Source organism: Triplophysa rosa, linkage group LG10, assembly GCF_024868665.1.
Source record: "Triplophysa rosa linkage group LG10, Trosa_1v2, whole genome shotgun sequence".
In the NCBI taxonomy this organism is placed as follows: Eukaryota; Metazoa; Chordata; class Actinopteri; order Cypriniformes; family Nemacheilidae; genus Triplophysa; species Triplophysa rosa.
In genome coordinates this window covers 11,623,702-11,640,124 of record NC_079899.1, presented here as the reverse complement: position 1 = coordinate 11,640,124, position 16,423 = coordinate 11,623,702, and the positions used below count along the sequence as shown (strand labels likewise).

Genomic DNA, 16,423 nt, shown 5'->3' with positions numbered 1-16,423 from the left:
TTTAATGTATTAAGGACAAAATACTGCAATAATTCAGAGCATTTATTGCAGAAAAGCAAACCAAAGCAAGTTACTATTATTTAATATTTAATGTTCTGGTCAGTTTCAAATCTCTTAAAATCTCAGGTTACATTGAAAATTGATTGGGACAGATCGAGTTGTGCTGACCACCTTGGGTGAGAATTTCACAAATCATTTGTGTTGAATAAACTATAGCCAGCTATATTTAAAGAAACGATACACTAATTAGGATCCTATAGACAACCATTAGTGCCACAATGTTCTGAAAGCCAGATGTTTTAAATCACTACAGATGACTTTATGCTCATAATTACTATCGTCTAGATTTCATACTCAGTGATGCTAGAACAGAATAATGTATTTTTAGACAACTTTCATTGATATGCGGGCAGCCATGCTGTGTTGGAAGTTTAGAGCAGGCCTTGTGTCTCAGACTGGTGCTGCCACACTATTTTTAACAGCGACTGTCCTGCTGAGGCCAAAATGAGCTGGTTTAAGACCATCACATTTATATTTCATCACAAAGCACAGAAAAGGTTTTTGCAGGGTCTAACTAAACATGCAGTCGTTATGGGATTTCCCGACATGGGGTTATACAATCTCCAAAATATGATGTGATCCCCATTCTGATACAGTTGTTTATAATAAAGATTGGCACCTTTTGCATCAGCAGTTACAGCCTTTAGCAATTATATCATGATTATCTTAATTTGTCTTTTGTTGTGGTGGCATGGGATACGAAACTTCCTTGGAAAAGAGATGGCAGAATAATGAAGCAGATAGGCTCATTCAACAGGCAAATGAAATTACATAAAGGAATAAAAGGAGAATGTTTTTAGAAAATTGTAATAGTCTACGTTATAGCTTTCTGGCTGGATTATTTGTGTCCCATAGGGTGACAAAGAGTTTCAGTGTGGTATTTAAACGAGAGTGTGCGCTTTTCCTTCACAGAATGAATAACAGTAACAGCAACAGACTAAAATCATAAAAAGTATCCAAATAGAAAAAACATTTTGAAATGTTTGCTTATACATAAGCGAATATATATGTTTACAGTTTAAATATGCAATGCAAATAATAACGTACACTTTAAGAATAAATGGTCAAGTGTTTGATAAAAACTAGATTACTTCATAATACATTTCTTGAAAGATTTTCTAAATCAGAAATTCAGAAAGATACGGAACATGAATATCTGTATTTACACGCACTATAAATTTCCTTCTCCACCTTAAGAGGGGCGCTCACGATCCTGACGGCGACGTACAGATGACCACGCCTTACTCCCAATCTGATTGGCTGTGAACTCACTGCTTCTGTTCCTCATTGGTCACCGCTTTCCCATTGAATGTCCTCCACCTTTACTTTGTCAATTTCTGCGCCTTCATTGAATTGCACTGCGAGAGCTCTTATCGATCCGTGCACCCTGCAGCAAACCCAGCACGACAAGATACACCACTGTACCTTAACAGATGAAAAACACACCATCAGATCGTTTTATTATCAAACGAGTGGATTGTAATTGCACTTCAACTGGAAGTAGTGTGAACCAGCACCGCGGGAGAGAGATTTCCCGTCGCACAACCTGCACTTCTTCTCTGTACGTTAGTTGGCTTCTATTTCTTTATTGATTCCCAACTTGTTTTAATCCGCCGAGGACAAAGCACAGCGATGGTCAGACTTCAGGGCGCTCTTCAGAGTTTCATTTCGTCGTTTGATTTCTGAATTTCGACAGAGAAGTGCACGAAACTGTAACTGGAAGGATTTAAACAGATTTGGCGTGTTTGCGAAAGGAGACTACAATGCCGGACCAGATCACAGTGGCGGAGTTTGTGGCAGAGACGAACGAAGATTATAAATCGCCCACCGCCTCAAACTTCACCACCAGAATGACTCACTGCAGAAATACCGTAGCAGCACTCGATGAGGTGAGACAAGTTGATTTAACCTGCTCTTATGGCGTTGTCGAAAGCTCATTGTGTGGTGTGGCCAGTCGCTTGGTTAGGAGACCACTTGAGTCAGCTATTTCCCCCCTTGGGTAACTTAACTGAGTTATTGGGGAGGCAAATCCTCGCCCCTCTTTGTTGATGATGCCTCACCCATTTGTCAACCGTTGTATTGCGCCGTCTCATCGTGATGAGATATAAAACTCTAAGATTAACGACGTTTGGTCGTTTATTGCAAATATAATGTACATGAGGATTGTATAACCAGTACATATTCTGAAGAAAATTTGTCTTAAAATTGCGTGGCAATAGTTGTTACAATTAAGACACCTGTTACAATTAAGACATATTTGGACTACTGATCTACCCAACAGTTTAAAATATTGTCCGTCAGACATCTTGGATATGTTGCTTGTCTTTAATGGTATGCAAGTGTTGCAAAAGTTGACAAACAGTCTTCACTGTATAAAAACGTAGTAGATGATTGAAGCCTCGCCCTGGTGAGATATAAATAGCATTTCCCTGCTCTGATAGGCTCTGCTGCTTTTGTGTTGTGTGAATGAAGACAGCTTCCTGTGGGATCTCCATCATCATCACAGCTTCAGGTTATAAATGCTGCAGGCGGTATACACTTGTTATTTAGTGTACAGATAGTCTATTGAGAGTTTCTTATTGTAGAAGGGGCAGAATGGTTGCTGCTGCCAGAAGTTTGTGTAAGTTCAGAGAAGGGAAAAAATAGTTGACAAAAATCAATTTCGCTCATTGTCATGTCCCTCCAAAGCCAAATGACGGTATTCTCCGGAACACTATATGGGCAATTCCATGCAAATGTTGACCTTAAGATGAAAAAAATCAATGTTTTGCCAAAGGTTTTCAAGTCAGATGTCAATATTTAGTGATACCCATGTGAAGTAAAGATTGTAAAGCTTTTTTTGTGTGTGTTTTTAAAGCATAGTTTTCCATAGCCAGGCAAGTGAAGTGTCACTCCCATAACAGAATTGTCACATCCACAGTCCATATTCCTCATAAATGGGCATATGAAAATTAAAATACAGTAAAATATTATGTGGTCTCTCTGAAAAGCTTCATACTGTATTTACACATTTTAATTCACAGAAATCCTACAAAAACGTCCATCTTTTTTGTCACATCCATATCCCGTTTATTTTTCTGTCTTTTGAAATAGAAAACTTGTGCATAGACTGATATTTTGATGTCTGGACTATATCATCACAGGTTTATTAAAATGTAATAAGATGATTCAATATAGTAGTAATAAAGACTGATGAGGTCTGTCAAGCTTGAATTTTCTTTAAAGTCTGTATGCTACGTCCATTGTATATTCCAAATCGTCTGATGCCAAATTAATTGAAATTCTTGCCTTTAAATCTTCTTTCCATAACACAAGGCTGTTAAACTGTTCCTTAAAATATTAGTAGATGCCTAGTTTATATGTCTACTAGCGAAACAAGGTAACACACAATACATGTGATGAAAAAAATGTAGGTCTTTTTTCTCTGTTGTGTGTGTTTGACTGGTTAAAATTAGAGTGTGCATTTGTTTTTGTAACACCGTTGATTAAATGGAAACTGACCTTTCAAGGTAATTCTGAAAATGGGTTACTGTGTTCAGTCTCATGGATGTGTGCTCCATTGAGGCACTCAGGAAGTCTCGAGCTGAATGATTGTTTTTGGTCGTCCTCTTGCATGCTGTTTTTTCACTCTTTTGGCTTCGTGGTCAGTGCTGCTCAGCGACATAAATAGTGCTGTCCACATATTTGGAGTTTTATAGAATCACTGTAATTTTGTTGTTTTGCGTTTGCTTTCACACTGGACAGCTTTTGCATCTCATTTGGTCTTTGGCTGATTTTTTAGGAAATACGTTTTGACTGCACAATGAGTTTTGCAGTCTTATCACATTTGGAAATGTCTCTCACTCTCAAGGGTCTTCTTGCCTCAGACACTTAGGAGACACATTTTTCTGCCTGGTAATAAACAGGACAAGATAGAGGGAGTAATGACTTTTTATTATTTCCATTTGAAGGAATTTGACTGGAAAACAAGTTAATTTGAGACAGCAGTTAACTTCCACCCACTGGGGAAAAAAACAATTACCACGGCACCCATGTCAAGTGATAATATCTGGGTTAGACCTGCATTTAAACAATAACAATAAAACAGTGACCATACTTCAACTAAAACATTGAAGCAAACACGGTTTGGTCATCAGAGTGATGTTTAACAAAATATTTGGCTCACTCTCATCCATACAGTGAAAGTGAATGGGGACCAGGGGCTGTCAAGACAGAAACACAGTATACATAAACTATTCCATATGACTCCTTTTATTACAAATTTATCCTTATCTGTGTAAGCAACAGACACATTTAGGTTTTATTAACTGAAAATCTTGCCTTAAATCTTGCTTGAAAGCCATAAATGCCGTTCACTTTCATCAGATAGCAAAGAGCAGGTTCTGCATTATGCTTATGCTATAAATAACTTTATTAATGTGATCTACAAAAGAAAGAAAGACATACAGGACTCGAAAGACATTAATAAAAACATTTTTGGGTTAAACGTAACTTTAAAGTCACTGCAGTTACACCAGGATATAACATTACTTCTATATACATAAATACAGACTGTTATTCCAATACTTGTGTATTTTGGAATAATAGTCTGTGTTGCTGTTTTTCTAACATTTTCAAATCTTCTTATGAAAATTAGTTTTTTATGACAATATATAATTTTATTGCACTTGTTATTGCACATTTTTGCTGCAAGTTATCATATTGGTGCTTCAAGTTTAATTGTCTCTTCCTTTCATGACTTAGCAGTTTGAGGTTGATTTGTGATTGGAGGTCAGTTGAGGGCACTGGGTTCAAAATCAATACGCATCAGTGTTTCATATGATCTCTGAATCATCTCCCCACCGCAACGCAGCCAGAGAAACACAATGTGCTAGCAAGGACGAAACTGAATTTCTGATATTTTGTAGTTAGGACATAAGTAGTAGACGCTGGTCTTTTTTCTATAAATTTGTCGCACTTTTGTAGGCCAAAAACGTATTTGTCACAACCACTTGACTTAACAGTAGAAAATAGTTAGTATAGTAATACAGTTAGATGCATAGTGCAATACATCATGTTATACACACTTTTCCATGTATTTCTCAAATATGTTCCCAAGGAAAAATCTGTGCTAAACAACTTATTTTTCTGTCGCCAAGTAAAAAAAAGCAATGGTTTTAACCACATTCGAAGCCACAATGCTGCCCAACCTTGTGTTTCCATTGAAATGTTCACAGTGTGTCAATGAACTGTTTGAGCCAACTGGATTGCCGTGTTTGGGGATCACAGGGGGTTAAATTGGGAAATCACTGTGGTATTCGGCATCCCGAGGAAATGTTGGTATTGACCTGTTCTTTGTCGAGAACTGCTAAAACCATGGGTGCGATGTATTCAAGATCATAAGAAGCTAGCTGCACTTTCCAAACCACTGAGTGTCATTTATTTACTTTCAAGACAGTGTACAGAACGGTATTGTTTTATATTTTTTTGAATAACACTAGAAAGGTATTGCTGGTGGCTAAGGTGATAGTTGGTTGGTACTGGTTGCTTACTGACCAAAGCTGAAAGAGGCCACCCCCAAATATCTATATTCTTGTCCCTAGATACAGATTTACGCCTTTATTCAATAGGATTTTCCACTTGTTTATCATGTAAATATCTGAAAGTCTGAAAAATAACAGCACACCTGTTCTCAACAAACCACTTGGTTTGAGGTAGCATCCATAGGACATAGTATTGAGTGCCAAAGTTTTGGATTAACACCTAGGTTTGAGTTAAAAAATTCCAAGATTTCCTGAAAAACTGGTCTGTTATGGGGGGTCAGTGTTACAGGCTGGTTATTTTTGGAGGAAGGCCAGCATGACCAGCGCATCCATAGCTGGTCTAGGTCTTTTTTGTTCAGCTTAGATCCATTCAAGATCACTGGTGTGATTTACATCAATGCAGATGAAATCAACAGCTACTCTGGTGGGACAGGTGCTGTTTGGGGGTTTTAAGTAGGGCTGGGCGATATATATCACGATTCACGCTAAACAAATACACGATTCATGTTTAAATCGATTCTGAAATCGATTCAGTGTTTTATGCACAGCTCTTCCGTGAACTACGGTTCTTTGATCAGCTCGATCTAAAATCACTACGAGATTGAGTCGTTTATAATGTGCATTTGAAAAAGCAACACTCGTCAAACATCATCACTATAAATATACTTTATTATCATGAAAATACCTGAAAAGGTTTGAAGAACAGCGATAGAATATGACCACAGGCATTTCCTGGAACTAATCGTTCTTCTGTTTCTCATATTCAGAGTTTCTGCGCAAGAGCGCCCCCTGGCTTTCGGATTTGGCAGCATTTAACCGTAATTCATTGAGAAACCGAGAGCATAAGAATCGCACGATATATCGCCCAGCCCTAGTTTTAAGTACCCTTGAATTGAAATTAAAATGCACAGCAAGGTTAAAGTGAGATGTGTAGATTGTTGAGATGTGCAGTTCTTTTGCAATATAGTCAGGTTTTTGGTCGTCTTTTGTTCTAAAAAACATCAGTTCCCACTAAACTGGATGTCTTTATCCTGCAGTGACTCGCATAGTAAAGACCAAAGGATCTGGAATCCCTGATGACACATTTGAGAGAGGGTTTGAGGAAATCCCATTAATTGGTTGGAGCAGCATCCATTGATCTGCTGGGGTTCAGAAGTGCACCGACCCTTGTTTAGTGAGTGTTAATGGGGGCAGGGAGGCCCTCGGTCCAGGGGTTTGTCACAGATTACTAGGGACAACTCCCTTTTCAGTGCCATTGTTAACTGTCAAGCTTTGCCTCTTTATTAATGAAGTTCCCGCATTGATTCGTTGCCATGTCCTCTAAAGATGGCTGTCCGTTTCCCAGAGGCCCCCGCTTATCCTGTTACTGTCGCTTTTTGCTTTAGGCAAACCAAACAGCCAGGGGCGAGCAGCTTTGTAAAAGATTTGCTTGACAGCTTTATTGGATAGATTATGAATGCCTATCATGTCTTTTAAATGTGTCATTTCGGTTATACAATTAAATCTTATTTCTTTTTCCCATGGTGAAATTATTTGATGTATCATGACTTATTTCCTGTTCAAACAGGAAGTTAGGGTGGAACATATCAGAAGGCTTTTTTTTTAAATATACCAAATATATTTTTCTTATAATACCCTGGAAAAAGCAGCACAACTTAAAACAACTGCAAATTTTTTGCAGAGTCTTCAAACGCCTTTGTAGGGTTGAATGTGTTTGTCCTCGCTGATTCTAGAGATCCATGGGGGATTTTTCTACATTGTGCAAATGTCACCTGCATGGCTGCATTTGGACAGACTCTCTAGAGGTCTGCAGCGCTGCTATTTTTACAGCAGCTGAATTTTTAATGCTGCCGGTGCTGATGCTGAAAGCTTGTGCAGATATGTGAGCGTGAAACAGCAGCTCTGAAAAACAAAAACAGATCTTGCAGCACACCAAAGATTGATCTTATTCATAAAAATGAATCATGTCCATTTGGAGAACTGGTATGGTTACCGGTTAGTATATACAGTGGTTCAACAGTAGTCAAATCTTGTCCATAGGGTGAGGAGTATGGCAACTTTCTTTCTTTGTTTCTTTGAATGTGTATCCAAACACATTTGGTCTTCATTTCTTTACTGGTTACACCTTCATCAGTCTCCTGGAGTTTACACACTCTACTCTTTATTTTTTTACTACACGTCTTGTAAATAAAAAGCTGGAGCCAATGTCTTTCTTTGTATGACTTTTCTTGTAAAGTTATTCTGAATTATTTATACTTTTTTGTGACGTTGAAATTGATGTTAACTTTTTCTTGCTTAAATAGATTAACATGTTCATTCTTTGTTGTATGGTGATAGTATTTTCATTTTTGGTGATCTGTTCCATCATAAGTCTTGAGTAAAAGTTTACTTTAATGAGGAAACTAACACGGTGCCTTACATCTTCTGTTAACAGCTGGCCGTAGGTGCTAGTTTTACGGTCAGTCCAGTATGTCTGGTAACACTGTCACACGCTACGACCCTGAAAGACATGAAATAGAGAATTCTCTTTGAAGTGGTCAGTGCCGAGCAAAAGGTCTTCCTGTTTGTCAAGTGCTCGCACTAAAGTCAAATGGACTGATCTGCTGATGAGCTTTCAAGAGATGAGAAACAAGAGAATTCTGTACCATACTCATCGCAAACACAAATGTCATAAACGTTCATTTTGTGAAGTAAGCGTTCTAATCGAATATTTACTGAAATCTGGAGCGGAAATCTAAATCTGGAGTGACTCTTTTAAAGTTTCTTAAAGGGACTTTGACCTAGTCATTAATTGTTGTCTGTGCTCACAGTAATGTGTTGGGCTTTCTCCTTTTGTTTTACTCTCTCAGCCACCCCCCCCCACACACACACACACACACTTAGACATTGGAGGTTTTGTTGGGTTTAACTGCCAGCAAAAGTGTTTCTAGAAGAAGCGTTTTAACTCTGCTGGTTAGTTACCTCTGCTTTTATGGAGCACTTAACTGCAGTCCTGAGAGAGAAGGTGTTTGTTTGACACTGGTTGCTGAGGGCAGTCCCGTGACACTATAAGTGACCCATCTTAATAAAAACCTGTTCGAGTTAATAGAGCGCATTATTCAGCCCTGTGAAATCACTCCAGTGAAGCCCATTGTGTTTTATAGTGTATTACACTTTTTTTTTTCATGAAAGAAATGCACAAGACAAATGCTCTATTTTCAATATGATAGTCAATATGCCCAGTCTTGAGTCCAGCAAAGCCCACATGATTAGGCTGCATGGCTCCAAAAGGCGGGCAAACGTTTCAGACGTTTTTCAGCTCTTTTCTTTTTTTTATGTATAGCTATATTATATTTCAGCGCTGTCAAATCAATTACTCACGATTAATCAATTCCAAAATAAATATTTGTGTTTAGTTAATATATGTGTATGTGTGGCTTGTGTATTGTATATGTATATATAAATACACAAACATGCATGTATGTATTTAAGTAAATATGAGTATTTATATGTAATGTAAATTATGTTTAAATATAAATTTATGTGTATTTATGTACATTTTAGTTGTATATAAACATGTATGTGTGTACATATATAAACAGATATACATGCCTCACACATATATTATATAAAAAAAAAGACATACAGTGCATCCGGAAAGTATTCACAGCGCTTCACTTTTTCCACATTTTATGTTATGTTACAAATTCTACTTATGTACAGTACATGTGCTTTTTTCGGTTTTTTATTTTTAAGAAATTTGCAAAGATTTCAAACAAACTTCTTTCACGTTGTCATTATGGGGTATTGTTTGTAGAATTTTGAGGAAAATAATGAATTTAATCCATTTTGCAATAAGGCTGTAACATAACAAAATGTGGAAAAAGTGAAGCGCTGCGAATACTTTCCGTATGCACTGTATACAAATATTTATTTTGGAATCGATTAATCAATCTGCCAGCTTAAATTATTTTAAAAATTGTGTTATTTTTTGGCATTTACAGCTTTATTTGGATAGTTGCAGTGTAAAGAGACAAAAAAAAAGTGGGATGAGAGAGAGGGGAACAGGAGCCAGGACTTGAGTCGCCAGAAGCGCTGCTGTGCAAAGTGTCAGCACAAAGTCCACTGACAGCCTGTGCAACCTTTTATTTTCGTTTTTTTCCCGGCCGTGTGGAATGTGAATTGGATGAGAATGAAGCAAATGTTTAAATCACCGCACTGCAGTTTTAAAACACTGTCGCATTAAAGTCTATCATCTCATTCCCCCTGTGCTTAAAACCTGTGTTGTGTGTGTGAGCAAACTGTGTCCCAGGCTGAGCTAATAGACCCTTGCTGTGATACGAATCGGTCTGATAAACTAGACAAGGTGTATTGTCAAAACATTAGAGAGAAGAAACTCGCCATAGCAATCACATTATGGGACTCCCTTTGCACAATCAACCACACACACAAACCGTTTAGTTCCAAAATGATACGCCCCTAGAACAGGGCCCCCATTGTTCCTTTATCTGCACAAAACATTTTAAAAATGTTGCGTCTGTGTACAGCTCTTTGAAATTCACTTTTTGATGCCACATGCAGTGTCAGCAAACCACATTTAAAATGTCAAGAGTGATGATGGATGTCAGTTTCTGCTATACACAAACACTGGGGTCAGGCATCAGTTGGATAACGTTGTTCATCTAGTCGCAGTAAATGACGGTAGAATGTGTTTAGCATCCCCTTAAATTCCTCAGCCATGACTGGGGAAAAAGCTATTCCTGTTCCTAACTGGCAGCGAGGACTCAATTGTAGTGCATTGGAATAGCTCTTTGTAAATCTAGGGAAGAAATAAGGTGACCATTTCAGAATAACATCTAAACCAATAGTAAGTCATTTTAAATGTTTTTCTACTTCAGCTGAGTAGAATGTTGATGTTGTGAGACTTGATTGGTTATTTAGCAATGTGTACATGAACATCCTTAAAAATAGCTAGATATAGCTATTAGATATTATAACTATGATCAACTATAATACTATAACTATAACTACTATAATTATTAGATATAGCAACAGAATAAACAACACAAACAAAAGGATGTTACGAGGTGGTTAACCTTTGCTGCTTTGAATGACCAAGGACACCCCACTCAGCGTTGGGTCCAAAAAGGACAAATTAACCTGGAAAATGTTTAACCCAGCATTTTGGGACGAAACAACCCAGCATAGTTTAAAGGAGTCATATGACACGACACGACACGACACATATTATCGTTTGTTTTAGATGTAATGCAATGTGTATACACGATTTAAGGTTAAAAAACGCTGTATTTTCCACATACCGTGTATGTTTGTATCTCCTCTTTGCCCCGCCTCTCTGAAACGCGCAGATTTTTAACAAAGCTCATCGCTCTGAAAAGCGAGGTGTGCTATGATTGGCCAGTTAACCAGTGTGTAGTGATTGGTCGAATACTGCAAGCGTGTGACGGAAATGTAACGCCTCTTACCATATTTGGAACATCAGGTTCTAAAGCAATTGTACTGACAGTACTGACTTGCGTATACATTTGGGCGGCCTTAGTCAAATCATACCACGAACTGACGTAGATTTGTGGCGGTGTGGTTACATGAGGCGTTTCAGGCAGGTCTGGGTGAGCATTTGCTTTTAGATACTGTAGAATGCACCTTTTGTTCCGATACTTTAATTTTTGCAATTTAACGTGTCTAATACATGCATGGGCAACTTATAACACACCAAAGACACAGAAAAACACGTGTTCGTGCCATATGACCCCTTTAATATACTATCCAACGGGTGGTTTTGTGCCTTTCTGACCCAATTTTGGTTCAAAATATCCCAGCATTTTTTTAGAGTGTACAATACATTTAAAATCGACAAAAATGTGACGGCATCAAGAGTACAGCTTTGATTTGGCTAGTCTTGGCTATTAAAGCGCTTTTTATAACAGATCACATGTGAACCATGAGTGCTATCCCTGACACTGAAGGGCGGATGTCCCTGTCTGATCTCGGGTCAGAGTGTGCGCACTAAAATACCGGGCAAACCACCAGATCCAATTCTCTTCCACTGCCCAAAAACATCTGCTCTACTCGACCCAAACTGAGAGACAGGAATCTCCCAGACGGGTTGAGGACACAAGACGCAAATTGTTTCACAGTTAATCCAAAAAGCCTTTGCCACAAAGTTTCAAATCGTGTTCTTGATAAGCTGTGCTGGCGTTGTCTGTCTTTCACATATTCTTATGTGCCCAACCATATATATAAATTAGAGGTTGCGCTCGACTTTTTCATTGTCCGTCATTTTGATGGACAGGCTCGTAAAAATCCGTCATAATCTATTTTTACCCGTCCCTACGGTGCAAGGTGACATTACGTGCTAATTAGCATGTTTGTGACGTCATTGCGACGTACATGCGTTATTTGAACTTACTGTATTTTAATACCCAATAAAGGCGAAGTCGTTTATATATTTAATGTTTCTGTTGTCAGACCTAAAATACTAATTACAGACAAATGTTCATATGTCCAGTCAGCAACAATGACAGGTGCTTGTACACGCGGTTTTGTAATCATTCATTTATTCACTTACAAGTGACTTTAAGCTGCTGTTTGGTCATGAATGGAGAAGACGCAGAGAGACATTTTTCCACTCACTGAAAGTTAAGGTTTATCCAAAATGACGCTAGTCGCTGTCACTTTCTGAAGGAAAAAAGTCTGTAACACCGCACCACTGGTTTGTGCGCACCTGTATGAGAGCACGCGACGAGAGGGTCTGATGAATGACAGATACACGCTTTGCAGAATAAGATCCAGAAACAACACCACAAACAACGTTAGAGATCGCTGTGTTATTGTTAAAAGTGCAAAAAGATTTTCAGTTGAAAATGAAAGGAAATGATTGGATGCTACCAACTCGACAAAAAGGGGAATTACAAAATGCCGGCTGACGGACAGCCTTACGATTTTTCCATCACTGGTATAAAAAATCCTTCAATGATGGAGAATTTTTGGTTATCAACATATAAAAAACTGCCTTTTTGCTTGATCCTGTTTATGATGTACTTTATGTGAGAGCAAATCTCATGCAAGCACTTTTAAGCACTTCTCATGAAGATAAATTAAATTCTCATTCAGGTTTGAGACAAATTAGACATTGCGAGTCAGCGATCACACCCACGCCTCCAACACATGACCGGACCACACAGGGTGGAGTTTATTGCCTGTCTGGAGTATCTGACTGCTCCATAATAACACACCGCTCTCTTGGTTCTCATTCACAAAGACTAGAGTGGTGTCACATATCACACATGAAGGAGCCCAAAACTGCACCACCTCTTTGCCTGTTCAAAATGTTTGTTTGTCGAATGAAAACATCTGGTGTCTTCGTGAAACCTGCTTGATTTCCCCTCAGAATTGGATAATTGCATTCCACACAGCCCCTTCTGGCCCAAGTTCAGCTGTGTTTGGACTATATTTTTCGTCTGGTTTGGGGGGATGAAAGTGGGAATAAAATGACACCAGACAGGAGCCAGACACGTGCTCCGCAGACGACGCTCCCATGATTCCTAATTTGCGCTTTAAAGTAGGCGGCACTCACATCCGGGTCGCATTGGAATACGCAGCGAGAGGAAGTACAAAATGATAAATTCGATCGCAAACCGCTTTTGTTTTTTTACTTTGGGTAGGTGGGAATGGAAGGGGGTGGCCTACTTTAGACATACTGTCATCAAATACTTGCAAATCTGAGAACAATGCAGACCGGGTCATGACTGTTCCCACCATGTTCAGTGGGCCGGGAATCTGTTAAAGTACAGCATATGAATACAGCTGGGGCACGGCTGTGTTCATAAGTAGCTGTACGATGACCTCAGAGTTTGAGCTTTTTGTTCCTTCTGATTTTTTGGTGTTAGCACTTCACGCATTCCCATGACTTGTTTTCTGAAAGCACTGCTACTCTTTTAAAGGGATAGTGTACCCAAAGATGAAAATTCTTTCATTATTTACTCACCCTCATGTCATTCCAAACCTGTTTGACTCTTTCTTCTGCAGTTTACAAAAGATATTTTGAAGAATGTTGGTAACTGAACAATATTGGCCCCCATTGTATGAACACAAAACTCTGAGACATTTCTCAAAATATCTTTTTTGTGTTCTACAGAAGAAAGTCATACACACGTCCTGAATGACATCAGTGTAAATAAATGATGCCAGAATTTTTATTTTGGGGTAAACTAGCCCTTTCATTGCATATGTATTGCAGGTATATAACAGTGAGTGTGTTTACATTTTTAAAATAAGCGAATATCTATCAAAAATTTGTTTATTGTAGAAAACTTTTCACGCGTTTACATGTAAATCAATAAACTGGAAAACCATATTTACTTGGGATTTTGAGATTTGTCAGGTTTTTCGGAGGCAGTGATGTCACCACCTACCTACAAGTCCAACTTGTAATTAAAAATTCAGAACGTGTCAGAAGCTGTATTATTGTATCTCATCTAATGTCTGCATTACCTGCAAATGCAACAAGTGAGAGTTTTTTATGTGTTATTTTACTTTTATTCGGTTGTGATGTTACACGGCAGACATAGGAAAACAAAACTGTGGGAAAGACGATTTAATGGATAGTTCACCGAAAAATTCAAATTCTGTCATCATTTACTCACCCTCTTGTCATTTTAAAACTGTATGACTTACTTTTTCTGCAGACAGTTTGAAGAATGTTAGTAACCGAACTAGGGCTGGAACGATATATCGTACAATTCTCAGTTTCTCAGTGAATTATGGTTAAATGCCGCCACATCCAAAAGTCTTTTGGAGAAACTCCAAATATGGACCGCAGAAGAAGTACCATTTACACACGTAGTTCCAGGAAATGCCAATGGGCATATTCAGTTGCAGTTCTTCAAACCTTTTCAGGTATTTTCGTGATAATAAAGTTCATTTATAATAATGATGTTTGAAGAGTGGTGCTTTTTCAAATGCACATTATAAACGACTCAATCTCGTAGTGGTTTTAGATCGAGCAGTACCTCCTACTGATCGAAGAGCCGTAGTTCACGGAAGAGCTGTGCATAAAACACAGAATTGAAGCCTTTGCGATTTCAGAATCGCCCAAGACGGGTATAATTAGTGTGAATCACGATATATCATCCCAGCCCTAAACCCGAACAACGGCGGTACCCATTGACTTGCATTGGTTTTGTGTCCGTACAATAGAAGTAGCTTTCCTGTAGCTCAGTGGTTAGAGCGTGGCGCTAGCAACGGATGGATACGATCCTAGGGATTTCACCTACTAAGAAACAAATGTATAGTGTATAGTATAATGCAATGTAAGTCGCTTTGGAAAAAGCGGTCTCTATATTTTTTTTGCGGCGGAGGTCCAGACAATACTTTTTTTTAATAAATAATGTTAAATCAATCAATCTAATGTTTTATCAGGCCATTTACTTTATATTCTATATAGCCGCAGTCTGTATGAAACATAGAAGGTCTGGTAACTGAGAAAATGTGTTGTAGGCTCTGGTGCTGAAGCGAAATCCCAGTGGTCTATTTTAATATTTTAAAAAACTACTGACGACAAACTGTAACAACTGAAATAAATATATCATGAGCAGGAGTACTTACAAAGTTACTAACAGCCTTTCCATGCCATTCATACTAGAACTGATTCTAAATATTCTTTCCAATTAAAACATGATTCACAATGAAATGCTCTTAACATGCTTATTATTTATGCTATTAATATCATAAATGCCATATGTAGATACAAGACAAACCTATATAGCAAACAGTAAACTGACTGACAGCTAAAATACTTTATTACTGCTGCATTTTCGTTTACTTGAGCGTTACAGAAAAAGTGTCCATTTATTTACCTGCTTTTGGTGTCTGCAGGTCTTCATATGCGACGTGTCTTTGGCGGGAGAAGCAGCGCTCACGGAGCGGAAAGGGTTCAAATGAAGCGCGTTTGGCGCTAAATAAAGATATTAGAGGATATAGCGGCAAAATATAATCAACATAAATGTCCCTGAGTGCGCGTGATGTGTACATCTCAGTTATGTAGACGCGCTGCTCAATTTAAACCACAGAAAGATTTTTTTAATGGTTCATTATGTCTTGCGGTCCGGATAGAACGAAGGATAAGCTGGGTGAAAACCTGTCATCCGGTGGTAACTGGACTGTTGCTTGTCAGGGGCAGGGCATGCGTATTTTCACCACCCTGGGAGCGTTTAAAAACGCAATTTTTTATCTGCTTTTCAGGTGGTTGGCGCGACATATTTTCCCACACGCGCTCTCTGTCCGCTGGTGAAAGTGTGCTTACCTGTGTATGTGCGCGCACGTGTCTGTGTGTGCGCGCACTTCGGGTCGGAACTCGGCGCGACCACGTAGAAACAGAAATGACATGCCGCCATGTAAATAAGATAAATACCGTAAAGCTATTTAGTTTGTTTAGTACGAGAACAAGGTATAGACTTGTTATATAGGAAAGGTAACCTTAAATGACTTCTCTTGTGATCTAACGCTACATGAAAAACTAAATTAACGTGACCTTCAAGGGGGGCGGGAGGTGCCGTTGGAGGGGCAGGGCGCCGTCCTAAGGTAATGGTAGTGGAAACACTGGTATAGTCCCACCTCTTTTTTGTTTCTGACGTCATGTGGTGAAGAGTTGTTGTTGAGAGGGGGAGAGGAGCTTAACGTTTTTAATTAAAGATTACAAGTGCAAATGAATAAAAAATAAAATGGTGTGCACGGATAAATCATTTATAATAATCACTGCAACACTGTGTAAAACACACTCATTAACACTACCCTTTAATTTTTACTTCTGCACTAGTACAGTATATATAAGTCTTTTAGAG

At 38.5% G+C, this 16,423-nt stretch overlaps 1 protein-coding gene across 6 annotated transcripts in view; it reads left to right on the top strand.

Moving 5' to 3' along the window:
* The first annotated feature begins 1,381 nt into the window (after positions 1-1,381).
* Positions 1,382-16,423, top strand: part of asap2a (ArfGAP with SH3 domain, ankyrin repeat and PH domain 2a) — a 62,374-nt gene continuing 47,332 nt past the window's right edge. For 3 of the 6 annotated variants that reach the window (XM_057343988.1, XM_057343985.1, XM_057343990.1), the window contains exon 1: positions 1,382-1,949. In XM_057343988.1, coding sequence (XP_057199971.1) covers positions 1,824-1,949 — 126 coding nt within the window. In that variant the 5' untranslated portion in view covers positions 1,382-1,823. The remainder of the gene's footprint in view (positions 1,950-16,423) is intronic. The other 3 variants (XM_057343989.1, XM_057343987.1, XM_057343986.1) reach the window with 1 other exon arrangement.